The following is a 15924-nucleotide window of genomic DNA, read 5'->3' as shown; positions in this document are numbered from 1 at the left end:
AGAAAGTTCCTTAACACTTTGTTTTCATTCTACTAATTACTCGAGTGACGTCTTTTGGAAATTATGTCCGTTCATGACAAAATCATCATTTGGACGAGAGATCTTTGTAAAGAGTAGTAATTATGAACTATAAAAATCCAAATGAAAGAGCGTAGAGTTCATATGGGTGGGTGAAACAGTGTTGTCTTTTTCTGTATCCTTCACTAGGTTGAAGAAAAATGCCAATACTTTTTTCAAACTCTACCATACTTGTCAACTATGAAGCATAGGGGTAAGCTTGATCCGAATTGGGTCGATCTAGCACTTAACCCAGGGATCAACCCGTATAATATTGGTCCCTAGTTTTTGGGATCAAGAACCGACCCTATTGAGCTTGGGTCCAGTTCCAAGGTCAACTCGAAACTAACCAATTATTTTTTGTTTCATTTTTTGTATTCCTTGAAAGGACAAATGTATTATTGCAAATTACATATTAATTAAAAATACGACATTAAGTAACCAAACTATTAATATCATTACCTATCAAATACAAATATAAGATAAGGTAACAAAAGAAATTTCACATTTGCAAAAAGTAACAAACCATAAAAACGAACACGTGAGGTGAGTGGCAAGGCAAGCGAACTGAGGTGAGCGAGGCCTAGGTAAGTGAAGAGGGTTTTTATTTTTTATTTTGGCCGCATTAGAGCTTAATTTCTTTCTACTTTTTAATTTACACGGCAAATTGAATTGTTAAAAGGAAGTCAAAAATGCAAAATCTGGCATTTAATGCTTTAGTCTAATGAGCATTTGGGGTTTGAATTTGAAATGCATAAGAGATAAGGATCAATGCGTGTCCTGAGACCTCTTTACATTTGACCACTTACATCCCTAAAATTTGGTAATCTCTTAAATGTTAATTATGATTATAGTATTTCTAATCACATCAACTGGTGCTAGTTTACATTCCTAAAATTCCTTTGGCTCTCTCTCTCTCTCTCTCTCTCTCTCGCAAAAGCGCCTAAATAATTTCAAATAATCGTATTTTCCTCTCAATTAAAAGTCACGAAAGTGGATATGTTTTTCCAAGTTTCACTTGCCCCAACTCATTTGAAGTTTCCTTTGTAATAAGCAATACACATAAGTTAGGTAAGTGACCACTTACATCCCTAAAATTTGGTAATCTCTTAAATGTTAATTATGATTATAGTATTTCTAATCACACATCAACTGGTGCTAGTTTACATTCCTAAATTCCTTTCTCTTTCTCTCTCTCTCTCTCTCTCTCTCTCTCTCTCTGTGCCGCAAAAGCGCCTAAATAATTTCAAATAATCGTATTTTCCATAAATCAATTAAAAGTCACGAAAGTGGATATGTTTTTCCAAGTTTCACTTGCCCCAACTCATTTGAAGTTTCCTTTGTAATAAGCAATACACATAAGTTAGGTAAGTGTACCTAATGATTATATTTGGCTTTGCATTTATGAAAAAGGTTATAATTTAGTAGGGTTAGATTCAATTTAGCTTTTATGCGAATATGAGAGGCTAATTAGCTCTTTTTGACTGCCAACTTAAGTAAATTAAATTTCATGAGATTGCATTGATGTCCATGTACTAGTGCAATGTCCATGTACTAGTGTAATAAATAGGCAAAATTGTTTGGCTCTATTTAACTGCGTTCTTTGAAATATTGACCATTTTATTCTCTACATCTATTGTCTCCTCTCTTTCAAATGGAAGACCCTAAAATGCCAACCCCACCTACCTCACCGCAAGAGCAATTCCAAGATGGATTATCTGGGGTATCATCTCCAAAGACAAGTGCAGATCAATCGAAAATGATTGAGGTATGTCTCAATTGACCTTTGTACTAGGTTATTGACCAGGTATTCGTTTTTCAAATACAAAGAAATGGATTTTTTTTTATGGAAAAGTAAACCAAATTTTATGATTGATAATAGATAATAAAAAAATAATTCCTATGCTCTCAAGCAACCTCATTTAGTTTATGATAGAGTTAAGATTTAATTGACCACAACTCCATCATCTAGATCTATGAATTGATTCTATAAACTTAACTTCTATCAAGTTAGAATCTAATTCTATTTTTCAAGTGCATGCAAATCTAAATATTTATTCTAACGATTAATTTTTGGTTGAATTTTATTTTGGAAAATTGTCCAAAAAGTCCTAAACCTATTATATGATGGCTAGTTCAGTTATAAACTTTTCAATTTTTTTCAATTTAGTCCTAAATCTTTTGAGGATTTGCAAGTCCTTCTGGCCAATTTTGGCCGAAAATTGTTTATGTGGATGATTTTTCCTTTTTATTTTAAAATTTCTGAATTTTTTTCTGAAATTTCCTTTGCTTTTTTGTTCTTTTTTTTCTTCCTTCATTGAATTTCTACTTTACGGGGTTGTTAGCCATAGGCAAGGGCATCATGATCCTCGCCTATTTGATGTTGCCGGGCCCCTAATTAGCTAGTGAAGGAAAAAAGAAAAGAAAAGAAAAATGTAGAAATTTTTCAAAAAAAAATTGCAAAAGTTGTTTACGTCAGCATTAGCTGAGTCATGTAGGATGGCGGTGTTTATGTCAGTGATTTCTACCTAAAATTGATTGGAAAAATGACAATAGCATATTGTCAAAATGTTTCTGACTAAATTGGCAAAATTTAAAGGTTTATGATTGAATCGACCGTTGGATTTGAGACTTTTTGGACAATTTTTCAATTTTGTTATTGTATAAACTATCTAAAAAATGTTTAAATCTTTTATTGACAAAAAAAAATTAAATATATATTTATATGTATCAATATGTTCATATGTCTTTGGTGCGTCCATATTTTTTTTTTAATGAGTATGCAGATTTATAAAATGCATGTATACCGGAATATGATTTTGCGGATGATAGAATTAAAATGGCCAATAGGTTGCTTTTGCTTATATACATTGGAAGGATAGATAATCTTGTTCTAGGGTTGGTGGTTTGAATGTACTACCCTTTACCGACCAAAAAAAAAAAAAGAAAAAGAATGTACTACCCTTTAAATAGTTCAATTAATAAATCGTTATCTGTTATTCGTTATTTGTTGGACAATAACAAAAATGACAGTTCTTTGAAATGCCAAATCTTTATTAGATTTTGTAATTAATCACATCGTAAAATTTGTCATGGTAAACATTATTAATATAGAAGGAATAATACCGGTTAAAGGAAATGAGTTCCATAAACATTAATAATGTGTACAGTCAAACCAGCACCTTGAACATTAGTGTCTATTCTTCTAGTGCATAGAAATTTAGTCTCATCATATAGAAAGATATCTAAATGCATAAGTACAATTAGATGATAATGCTCAAATAGTGAGAATCATATATTAGGGTAATATAATGAATATAGTTCAAGATCCTATTTTTTTCCGTTTCGAATCATTGGGTAGCATTTAATGATTAACATAGTTTATATGCTTTGATAATTTTTTTACTCATATCCTATACTTTTCTACCTCTTTCATCCTTGTAGGTTAATTGGTTAGTCTCCACTATAAACAAGTCTCGTGTTATGATTGGATCGAATGAAGCATGTGGTTCAAAGAAACAAGACATTCCGAATCAAGGAGGAGAACCCGACCGAGTGTATACATCACTTAGAGCAATAGTCAATGTAAGTTATAACTTTCTATAAAGTTATTTTTTGGATATGAATATCTTGTAAGGTTTATTTTGTTCTTTGATATTTTGTGAGATAGACTATGACACAAATACAATTTTTTTCTATTATAGAGTATGGCTTTTTCAATTTTTCTTTTATGAGGTTCAATACTTAGTTTTTGAATGCGGAAGTCTTCACAAAAAGATTGACATAGTATAGCATTGTGATGCACATGCCTCCTTCATCTTGATTTTTGAAGTATATTTGATAAACTTGGATGTATATATGAAGTGTGCAACTAGATTTCATTTGGAAAAAGTTACAACTACATGATCTATGTATAAATATAGTGCATATGTTCACAATTGTTTGACTTTGACTATAAGTCATAAATATTCCATTCTCTAATAATAAGGTATAATACTGATGATTCGTGATTGTAGGAAGTTGCTTCACAATTGAGAAAAAATTCAGATGAGGTGCTTGATCCGGATCCGATATCGTATTGTATACCGGAACATTATGGCGGGATAAATGCATCGAATATCGAGGTAATTTTTATTTCGATGATTTTTTTATACATTGTTCACATATGCGTTGTGAAGATTTGAACAACATTTCTGAGTTGGAGTGAATATTGATTGATAAATGACATATGATTAAATCCTAGGCACAATCAAGTCCATCTTCAGCCAAAGCCAAAACTAGGGCTAAAAGCACGCTAGTTGGGGAAGAGATTGTATCTTTTGTACTACCCCTGGATTGTCAAATTGGGACAGACTCGAGCAAGGTGGCTTCTAGAATTTCTTCTCTATGTTTTTACATTTAAATTCACATCAATATCTCAATTTATATATCTATATTTTTTAGAGTTCATTCATTTTTGTGATGTTGCTATTAACTATTGGTTGCAGAATATCCAACATCAATCTTCATGTGAAGAGAGGCTTCAAGAGTGGCATATTGAATGCAGATGACGTGCAAATGGAAAATTAGATTTGGTAATTGCATATTCAAAACTTTTGTTGATTCTGCTTTCCTTAATAGTATCAAAGTTTCGAAAGAAGTACTGTATATTCGAGTGATTTGTTATCTTTTAGACATTGCAAGGAGATCAAATGAATTATCTAGCAATGTATGTTGGCATAAAGGATTGAGAAATATCTTACTTTTACTTTGTCGCGACCAATTTTTTCGGGTGTGAACCACCTAGGGTTTGGCTAATGGATTGTTAAGCCTAGACTTAACTCGGGCTCTCCCAAACCCATACCAATTCGCGACTTTCGGTTCAAGTTCTTAACATGCAAATTTTTTAATTAGGAGTCGCCACTAATCTATTTTTGGTGGGTTGATTAGAAACCCAAGTAAAGTAACGGGAGATTTACTTTACTCCTACGAACCAGAGATTTATGAATTTGGGGACTTGGTTACGCTAGAATTCTCTAACGCCCTTTCGGTACCTTTCTTTTTATTTTGAAAAATGTTTGGCAAGCAGTTTGGATTGATTTTAAATCTATTTCTCTAACATGTGAGGTGATCATACGGGTACGTAAACCACCAATTTAACACCCAAATAAACAATAAATAAATTGCAAAAACTTACCTCCAAGCAACGAAAGCATCTGCAATGTTAAATTAAAATCAACATCAACAACCCTAGATATGGTTTCTAATTAACACGCAATTTTGTTTTGTTTTCACTTAATTAATGAAAATCATGCAATATTAACTAAATGACCTAATTCTAATTACATGTAATTTTTAATTAAATGGGCCTAGCAAAAATACTAAATGACATGCATCTCAATGAATCTAACCCTAATGACGTGCATATGACAATTTTTTCCTAAAAGAATGCATTTTATCCTAAATAATAAAACTAATTTAACCTATGACACTTTTTTTGTATTTTTCAAGAAATTCGAAATTAGGTGAAATGTGAAAATTACCTAATTAGATTAAGATCCTATTTAATTTATATTAGGAATTAGGTTGAGCCAAATCCTAATTTAAACTAAAATATTCTCTTAACCTAGATAATGCTAAAATGCAATCTATTTAATAAAATACCTAAACCTATGGTAAATTAAGAAAAACATCATCTAAAATTAAACTAAATGCAATTTTTCCCTAATATGCTATGACGTGCAAAAGATGCCCTATTTTTACATGACATATGCATAATGACTTTTTTTGTGTTTTTCCCTTTTTCCCCTTTTTTTTAAATTTCGAAATTAATAATTGCCAAATAATTAAACATGCAATCCAAGTTTTAAAGAAAACTAGCAACCTAAATTAATTGATTTGATTTTTTTTTTGAAAATTCGAAATAAAATGCCTATTATGAGCATGCAAACCCTAAAACTACATTTTTTGATTTTTTTTTAAAGAAACTAATTTAAGTAACACCACAGCAAATCAAGCCATATTGATACCCAAATCGATGAACCATATCTCGCGCATGAGATCGGGTTGGCCAATTTCACATAAATCACGAATCGAATCTCAAGCGGGAGATCGGATTGGCAATTTTTTTAAGTAATTGCGAGTCGGATTTCGAGCTTGAAAATCGGACTGACAATCACTAATTTCAAGGCAATTTCATATCATGGAATTTCAATTTCACATTAAAGGAATAATTACACTAAAAAGATAAAATAAAATAGCAAAAATAATAAAACAAAAATAAGATAAAGAAAATACCTAAATTTTCTTTTGCTTTTTTTTTTTTTTTTCTTTTCTTTTTTTTTCTGAAAAAGAAAAAGAAAAATAAATCTGGTGGCTGGTCCGAGGGAGATCGCCGGCTAGGGTTCCGGCGAGGCTCCGGAGGATGGCGTGACGGCGGCGCGGCACTAGGAGCTTCGGGGATCGCGCGGCGGCATCGGGTCCGGGCGGGTGCGGGCGTCGCGGGCGAGGCAGCAGGGAGCGCGCGGGCGGCACGGCGGGATCGGCGAGCAGCGTCGCGGGCGGAGCAGAGGTTCGGATCTCCCGGCGTCGGTCACGAGCGGGACGGGTCAACCCCGGGTCAAGTCGCTGGATCCGTGGTGTCGGGTCAGCATAGCGAAACCGGCGGGCGGCGTCGCGGGTGGAGCAGGGGCGTCGTCGGATCTGAGTGTGGGCGGAAAGGGCCGTGCGGCGAGGAGTTCCGGCGGCGAAGCTCGGGGGTCGGCGCTCGGATCTGGGCCGGCTACCGTCAAGGGCCGCGAGCAGTGAATGAGGAGGCGGGGCCGCGAGCCGACTCGGGATCTCGCTGGGTCACTAGTTGCAGGCGCAGATCGAGGGGGTGAGATCGGCAGCGGAGCAGCAGATCGGGGAGCTGGGGCGCTGCAAATCGGCGACGGCGAAGGTGGTGTCGGGGCGACGCGAGCTTCGAGCATCGGGGCTGCAGAGGCTGAGCGACGACAGCGGGGGCGGGGGCGCCGGCGTTCACGGACGGAGGCCGGCGGCGGTGAGCAGCGCGGCGCCGGCTACTCTTCGGGGAAGATGAACAGTAGCCGATTAGGGTTTCGGCTATTTTTTTTTTTTTTTTTTTTTTTATAGAAAAATCTCTCTCAGCTTTTCGAAATTTCACTCTAAAAAAATCTACCTTTCACCTATTTTGCTCTCAAAATTTGCCCGAAAAATCCCCCTCTTTCCGTACATCATCACACCTTTTATAGGGTGAAAAATTGAATCCTTATTGCATATTTCGTTTCCAATTTTGCTCGTGCAATATTCTCTTTTGCTTTTTCCGCATATTCCATCCAAAAAGTTCCCTTTTTGCACGAAATACACCCCTAGTGTATATTACTTAAAAATATGAAAAGCTTGAACGGAATATGTGAAAAATCTTCCCTTCACCGGCAGCCTAAAATAAAATAAAACAAAAAATGAAAATAAAATGTTTCTAAACTATATGCCATGTGTTTTTTTTTTTTTTATTTAGCAAAAATTAACCCCAAAAATTTAGGTGTCAACATACTTTATCACCTATTTTATTATTAAGTGTACTCAAACGTTCTTTACACCTTTTGATGAGTAATAGCTTTGCCCATGATTTTTGGGAATTTATCCGATAATGAAGCTAACAAAATCTACTATCTTTGCAGTTCTATCATCATGGACAGTCAAGTAGGATGTTTCGCTCAACTATTGAGGTTGTTGAGTTTATAATGGAGGCTTTCATTGCTAAGGAGACATCAGGGAATCATTCTGTACAAGTGAGTTATCAAAACCCTAAATAAGTAAAATGTGAACTAGTTATTTTTTATTTAGTGACACTTCAATTGGGTGCCAATTCAGGAGCAAGGTCCTAGTACTTCATCAAAAGGTTCATCGAAGAGAAATATGTCTTCCAAGAAAGAAGAAATTCCTCCATCCAAGTTATTTAAGATCTTTAATGCAGAGAAGTTTCCGAATGCTCAACTTGACACTAGCAGAAGTGTTGACTATACCAGTGTTGAAAACACAAATTCAGAAACCAACATTAAATGTTTTTTGGAGGAATCGCACAACAACCTCACAAACTTCTTATGTAGTGGATCAGGGGCACAAGGTTATTCCTTTGAAGCAAATCTTACAACTTAAGAGAAAAAATGAGCTCCTTATATATGCTAATTATTTGATTATTTGATTATTTGATTTTTTTTTATAGAAAGCGAACTTGGAGGGGAGAAATCCTTGAAGTCAAGCAGTGAGAACAAAGATGATGCATTTAGTGATGAAGAGACTCCTACAAGAGGCAAATCTGCTTGGGGGGAAGATTGCTTTGATTAGTTGAGAAAGAGAGCCATCACTTTCCACCAGCTCATGCATCCATGATTTAAGGAAGAGCATAAAATGACATGCATTAGTTCGAATGTTTCTTCACAAATATCTGACTTGGTTTATCCAATCGTGCAACCGAGTTTATTTACATTTCATACAGCAAACTTGTTGGATGATATCTGTTCTTGAAACTTTTGTAAATTGAACTATGAATCATGAAGCCTTGTTTGTGAGCCGGGGATAGAGAAAGTGGAATGGGAATAAAGCCTATGTTTTCTTTCCATTTTTTTGGTGGCTTATAATCTTAATTGAGAATAAAGACTCTCTTCAAATTGTTGTCATCAGTATAGGAGCTGGTGAGTCGAAATAACGAAATTGGGAACGTAATGGGGGCATTTATCTCCCACTATTCAAGTATCCGCTGCCATATTTTCCTAGAATTGTCACATTAGAAAACAAACCATTTCTGGATTCATTTTCTGTGACATAGAACTCGGCTAGGTGATTAGGTTGAGTATCTCAAATAACAGCTTAAATTCCCATCGGGTTCTCATTTGGTACGAGACCATGCCCAATAAGAGCCGCGGACATCTCGCTAACCTTGGCATGGAGGCTTAGACCAGCATCATAGGCTATTCTTTTAGGATACTGATCAGAAGAGACAGCCATATGGGTGTCAGTTATCGTGCCAAAGGCACGCTTATTGGCCATTACCAATCGAGCATCCAACACGAGGCTTAAGAAGAGGCCTAACTTACAATATCTTTCTCAAACTGTAGGCACTATTACCAGTTATATTCACTTCTAGGTAATTAATTAGCTTTTGTAATTATTTAGATGGTTGATTCTATATGACTAACATTATCAATGTACAAGGAACTTATTTCTTTTAATTGGTATCGTTACTTTTCGCAGTTCACTATTTCATTATCAAATGATAAACTATAAATATCGTCGTGGATATTTTTTGACTTTTTGGAATTGACATTCGTATGGACAACTTCACGAGTCATTCTTGTTTAATACTTTCTAAAACAACTAAGAATATGCATCTAGCCTTTCCTCATTATAATTATTACCTTTTACCCAAAAAAAAAAAAAAAAAAAAAGAATATAGATATGGCAATATAACTTTCTTTCAAATGAATTGAGAAAGAATGATCATGGGGAGAATTACCAAAAAGTCCTAAATCAATTGCAATTGTGCCAATTTAGTCATAATTTTTTTGGCCAATTTAGTCCTAAACCTTTTATAACCGTGCCAATTCAGTTCATCCGGCCAAAATTGGCCGGTCGGTGCTAACGTGGACGCCGGTGGGGGACAACTAGCCGGCGATCACGAATGTGGCAATTTTTAAATATTTTTAAATATTTTTTTCGAATTTTTTAATATATATTTTTCAATTTTTTAATTCTTTTTTTTTCTTTTTTTCTTTTCTCACCTTCTTCTTCCTTTGGCTGGCCGGCACCAGCCAAAGGCGAGGGCCGGGGAGGCTCGCCCCTGCCGGCCGGAGGCAAGAGCCAACGAGGGCAAGGCCCTGCGAGATCTGGCGAGGGCGAGGCCCCGCTAGATCCGGCGAGCTCAACCCTCGCCAAGGTTGGGCAAGGCTGCCATCGCCAAGGGCTGGCGAGAGGTGGGGAGGGAGAGGATGAGGAGGAGGAGGATGAGGTGGCGGAGTGGCTGCGGAGATGCGAAGAGGGGCGCGCCCCGCTGGATCCGGCGGGCCGAGCCTCACCAGATCCGGCAGGGCCTCACCCAACCATGGCGAGGTCCCTCTTTGCATCTCCGTAGCTGCTCCACCGCCTCCTCCTCCTCCTCCTCCTCCTCCTCATCCTCTCCCTCCATGCCTCCGCCGCAGCCCTTTGCGACAACAGCCTCGCCCAACCTTGGCGAGGGCCAAGCTCATCGAATATGGCGAGGCCTCGCCCTTGCCAGTGGCTGGCGAGGCTGACCTCGCCAGATTTGGCGAGGCCTCACCCTTACTAGTGGCTAGTGAGGTTGACCTCTTCAACCCTCGCCTCCGGCCAGCGGGGGTGAGCCTCGCCGGCCGGCCAGAGGAAGTAGAAGGTCCCCACCTGCTCTAGGCTTTCAACATTTCAAAGGCAAGCATTTGGCCAAGGAGACCTCCAAATGTTGAACCAAACACCAAAATTTTTTCCAAGGGGCTTTGGGGGCTCAAAGCCCCTTAGAAATGCTGAACCAAACAAGGCCTAGGTTTAGGACTTTTTAGACAATTATCCCAATATTAACAAGATACATACTAGCTTTTCAAGCGAACATGTGATCTCCTTCACTCTTATCAAGCCTATAATAAAATTTTATTCCAAACTTGTAGGAGTAAGGGTATGTTCCTTTCGTCGCACCGAAAATGGAGTTCATTTGCTAATAAGATGTGGCTAGATATTTGAAACGATCGGGCTAAATTCATCGTTCATTGTAGTTAACGTGATATGATTACGGTTTTAATGATCCCTATAAAAGGCCAAGGCCATTCATGGAAGTCAAAAATGCAAAATCTGGCATTTAATTCTTTAGTCTAATGAGCATTCGAGGTTTGAATTTCAAATGCATAAGAGATAAGGATCAATGCGTGTCCTGAGACCTCTTTACATTTGACCACTTACATCCATAAAATTTGGTAATCTCTTAAATGTTAATTCTGATTATAGTATTTCTAATCACACATCAACTGGTGCTAGTTTACATTCCTAAAATTCCTTTGGCTCTCTCTCTCTCTCTCTCTCTCTCTCTCTCTCTCTCTCTGCCGCAAAAGCGCCTAAATAATTTCAAATAATCGTATTTTCCATAAATCAATTAAAAGTCACGAAAGTGGATATGTTTTTCCAAGTTTCACTTGCCCCAACTCATTTGAAGTTTCCTTTGTAATAAGCAATACACATAACGTAGGTTCGTGTACCTAATGATTATATTTGGCTTTGCATTTATGAAAAAGGTTATAATTTAGTAGGGTCAGATTCAATTTAGCTTTTATGATCTTTTTGACTGCCAATTTAGGTAAATTAAATTTCATGAGATTGCATTGATGTAAATGTACTAGTTCAACATAATAAATAGGCAAAATTATTTGGCTCTATTTAACTGCGTTCTTTGAAATATTGACCATTTTATTCTCTACATCTACTGTCTCCTCTCTTTCAAATGGAAGACCCTAAAATTTCAACCCCACCTACCTCACCGCAAGAGAAATTCCAAGATGGATTATCTGGGGTATCATCTCCAAAGACAAGTGCAGATCAATCGAAAATGATTGAGGTATGTCCCAATTGACCTTTGTACTAGGTTATTGACCAGGTATTCGTTTTTCAAATACAAAGAAATGGATTTTTTTTTTTATGAAAAATAAACCAAATTTTATGATTGATAATAGATAATAAAAAAATAATTCCTATGCTCTCAAGCAACCTCATTTGGTTTATGATAGAGTTAAGATTTGATTGACCACAACTCCATCATCTAGATCTGTGAATTGATTCTACAAACTTAACTTCTATCAAGTTAGAATCTAATTCTATTTTTAAGTGCATGCAAATCTAAATATTTATTCTAACGATTAATTTTTGGTTGAATTTTATTTTGAAAAATTGTCCAAAAAGTCCTAAACCTATTATATGATGGCTAGTTCAGTTATAAACTTTTCAATTTTTTCAATTTAGTCCTAAATCTTTTGAGGATTTGCAAAATTGTTTATGTGGATGATTTTTCCTTTTCATTTTAAAAATTCTGATTTTTTATTTTATTTTTCCTTTGGTTTTTTGTTCTTTTTTTTTTTCCCTTCATTGAATTTCTACTTGGCGGGTTTGTTAGCCATAGGCAAGGGCATCACGATCCTTGCCTATTTGATGTTGCCGGGGCCCCAATTAGCTAGTGAAGGAAAAAAGAAAAGAAAAGAAAAAAGGAAAAAAAAATTGTAGAAATTTTTTTAAAGAATCGCAAGAGTTGTTTACATCAGTATTGGCTGAGTCACGTAAGATGGCGGTGTCCATGTCTGCGATTTCTACTTAAAATTGATTGGAAAAATTACATTAGCATATTGTCAAAATATTTCTGACTAAATTGGTAAAATTTAAAGGTTTATGATTGAATCGACCATTGGATTTGAGACATTTTGGACAATTTTTCAATTTCGTTATTGTATAAAATGTTTAAATCTTTTATTGACAAAAAAAATTACATATATATTTAAATGTATCAATATCAATATGTTCATATGTCTTTGGTGCGTCCATATTTTTTTTTTATGAGTATGCAGATTTATAAAATGCATGTATACCAGAATATGATTTTGCATATGATAGAATTAAAATGGCCAATAGGTTGCTTTTGCTTATATACATTGGAAGGATAGATAATCTTGTTCTAGGTTTTGGTGGTTTGAATGTACAACCCTTTACATAGTTCGATTAATGAATGTTATTCGTTATTCGTTGGACAATAACACAAATGACAGTTCTTTGAAATGCCAAATCTTTATTAGATTTTGTAATTAATCACACCATAAAATTTTTCATGGTAAACATTATTAATATAGAAGGAATAATACCGGTTAAAGGAAATGAGTTCCATATACATTACTAATGTGTACAGTCAAACTAGAACCTTGAACATTAGTGTCTATTCTTCTAGTGCATAGAAATTTAGTCCCATCATATAGAAAGATATCTAAATGCATAATTACAATTACATGATAATGCTCAAATAGTGAGAATCCTATATTAGGGTAATATAATGAATATAGTTCAAGATCCTATTTTGCAGCATATATTTTTTTCCGTTTTGAATCATTGGGTAGCATTTAATGATTAACATAGTTGTATATGCTTTGATAATTTTTTTACTCATATCCTATACTTTTCTACCTCTTTCATCCTTACAGTTAATTGGTCGGTCTCCACTATAAACAAGTCTCATGTTATGATTGGATCGAATGAAGCATGTGGTTCAAAGAAACAAGAAATTCCAAATCAAGGAGGAGAACATGACCGAGTATATACATCTCTTAGAGCAATAGTCAATGTAAGTTATAACTTTCTATAAAGTTATTTTTTGGATATAAATATCTTGTAAGGTTTATTTTGTTCTTTGATATTTTGTGAGATAGACTATGACACAAATGCAATATTTTTCAATACTTAGTTTTTGAATGCGGAAGTCTTCACAAAAAGATTGACATAGCATAGCATTGTGATGCACATGACTCCATCTTGATTTTTGAAGTATATTTGATAAACCCGGATGTATACATGAAGTGCGCAACTTGATTTCATTTGCAAAAAGTTACAACTACATGATCTATGTATAAATATAGTACATATGTTCACAATTGTTTGACTTTGACTATAAGTCATAAATATTCCATTCTCTGATAATAAGGTATAATACTGATGATTCATGATTGTAGGAAGTTGCTTCACAATTGAGAAAAAGTTCAGATGAGGTGCTTGACCCGGATCCAATATCATATTGTATACCGGAACATTATGGCGGGATAAATGCCTTGAATATCAAGGTAATTTTTATTTCGATGATTTTTTATACATTGTTCACATATGCATTGTGAAGATTTGAACAACATTTCTGAGTTGGAGTGAATATTGATTGATAAATGACATATGATTAAATCCTAGGCACAATCAAATCCATCTTCATCCAAAGCCAAAACTAGGGCTAAAAGCACACTAGTTGGGGAAGAGATTGTATCTTTCGTACTACCCCCAGATTGTCAAATTGGGACAGACTCGAGCAAGGTGTCTTCTAGAATTTCTTCTCTATGTTTTTACATTTAAATTCACATCAATATCTCAATTTATATATCTATAAATCTTTAGAGTTCATTCATATTTGTGATGCCACTATTAACTATTGGTTGGAGAATATCCAACATCAATCTTCATTTGAAGAGAGGCTTCAAGAGTGGCATATTGAATGTAGACGACGTGCAAATGGAAAATTAGATTTGGTAATTGCATATTCAAAACTTTTGTTGATTCTGCTTTCCTTAATAGTATCAAAGTTTCGAAAGAAGTACTGTATATTCGAGGGATTTGTTATCTTTTAGACATTGCAAGGAGATCAAATGAATTATCTAGCAATGTATGTTGGCATAAAGGATTGAAAAAAATCTTATTTTTACTTTATCACCTATTTTATTATTAAGTGTAGTAACTTTCTTTACACCTTTTGATGAGTAATAGCTTTGCAGATGATTTTTGGGAATTTATCCGATGCTAACGAAGCTAACGAAATCTACTATCTTTGCAGTTCTATCGTCATGGACAATTAAATAGGATGTTTCGCTCAACTATTGAGGTTGTTGAGTTTATAATGGAGGCTTTCATTGCTAAGGAGACATCAAGGAATCATTCTGTACAAGTGAGTTATTAAAACCCTAAATAAGTAAAAATGTGAACTAGTTATTTTTTATTTAGTGACACTTCATTTGGGTGCCAATTTAGGAGCAAGGTCCTAGTACTGAAGCAAAAGGTTCATCGAAGAGAAATATGTCTTCCAAGAAAGAAGAAATTCCTCCATCCAAGTTATTTAAGATCTCTAATGCAGAGAAGTTTCCGAATGCTCAACCTGAAATTAGCAGAACTGTTGACTATACCAGTGTTGAAAACGCAAATTTAGAAACCACCATTAAACGTTTTTTGGAGGAATCGCGCAACAACTTCACAAACTTCTTCTGTAGTGGATCAGGGGCACAAGGTTATTCCATTGAAGCAAATCTTACAACTTAAGAGAAAAAATGAGCTCCTTACATATGCTAATTATTTGATTATTTGATTTTTTTTTTATAGAAAGCGAACTTGGAGGGGAGAAATCCTTGCAGTCAAGCAGTGAGAACAAAGATGATGCATTTAGTGAGTGATGAAGAGACTCCTACAAGAGGCAAATCTGTTTGAGGGGAAGATTGCTTTGATTAGTTGATAAAGACAGCTATCACTTTGCACCAATTCATGCATCCATGATTTAACGAAGGGCATAAAATGACATGCATTAGTTCGAATGTTTCTTCACAAATATCTGACTTGGTTTATCCAATCAGTGCAACTGAGTTTATTTACATTTCATACAGCAAACTTGTTGGATGATATCTGTTCTTGAAACTTTTGTAAATTGAACTATGAATCATGAAGCCTTGTTTGTCAGCCGGGGATAGAGAAAGTGGAATGGGAATAAAGCCTATGTTTTGTTTCCATTTGTTTTTGGTGGCTTGTAATCTTTATTGAGAATAAAGACTCTTCAAATTGTTGTCATCAGTATAGGAGCCGGTGAGTCGAGATAACGAAATCGGGAACGTAATGGGGGCATTTGTCTCCCACTATTCAAGTATCTGCTGCCATATTTTCCTGGAATTGTCACATTAGAAAACAAACCATTTCTGGATTCATTTTCTGTGACATAGAACTCGGCTAGGTGATTAGGTTGAGTATCTCAAATAACAACTTAAATTCCCATCAGGTTCTCATTTGGTACGAGACCATGCCCAATTAGAGTCACGGACATATCGCCAACCTTGGCATGGA

General features: G+C 35.5%; 1 protein-coding gene across 1 annotated transcript; it reads left to right on the top strand.

Moving 5' to 3' along the window:
• The first annotated feature begins 3410 nt into the window (after nt 1-3410).
• On the top strand, nt 3411-4607 carry LOC120288702. The gene is made up of 4 exons (XM_039302799.1): nt 3411-3642; nt 4074-4181; nt 4301-4420; nt 4545-4607. The coding sequence occupies exons 1-4, from the start codon at nt 3541-3543 to the stop codon at nt 4605-4607; spliced, it is 393 nt and encodes a 130-aa protein (XP_039158733.1). The 5' UTR covers nt 3411-3540.
• Nucleotides 4608-15924: the final 11317 nt, after the last annotated feature.

This window comes from Eucalyptus grandis, chromosome 10 (genome assembly GCF_016545825.1).
Source record: "Eucalyptus grandis isolate ANBG69807.140 chromosome 10, ASM1654582v1, whole genome shotgun sequence".
In the NCBI taxonomy this organism is placed as follows: Eukaryota; Viridiplantae; Streptophyta; class Magnoliopsida; order Myrtales; family Myrtaceae; genus Eucalyptus; species Eucalyptus grandis.
This window is presented reverse-complemented; position numbering and strand designations above follow the sequence as displayed.

What these genes read in the sequence shown, in the direction of transcription:
- LOC120288702 (XM_039302799.1), top strand. Translation starts at nt 3,541, where the DNA reads ATGATTGGATCGAATGAAGCATGTGGTTCAAAGAAACAAGACATTCCG. An exon ending in TAAATGCATCGAATATCGAG is followed by an intron (nt 4,182 to 4,300) that starts GTAATTTTTATT and finishes ATTAAATCCTAG; the next exon opens with GCACAATCAAGTCCATCTTC. An exon ending in TTGGGACAGACTCGAGCAAG is followed by an intron (nt 4,421 to 4,544) that starts GTGGCTTCTAGA and finishes TATTGGTTGCAG; the next exon opens with AATATCCAACATCAATCTTC.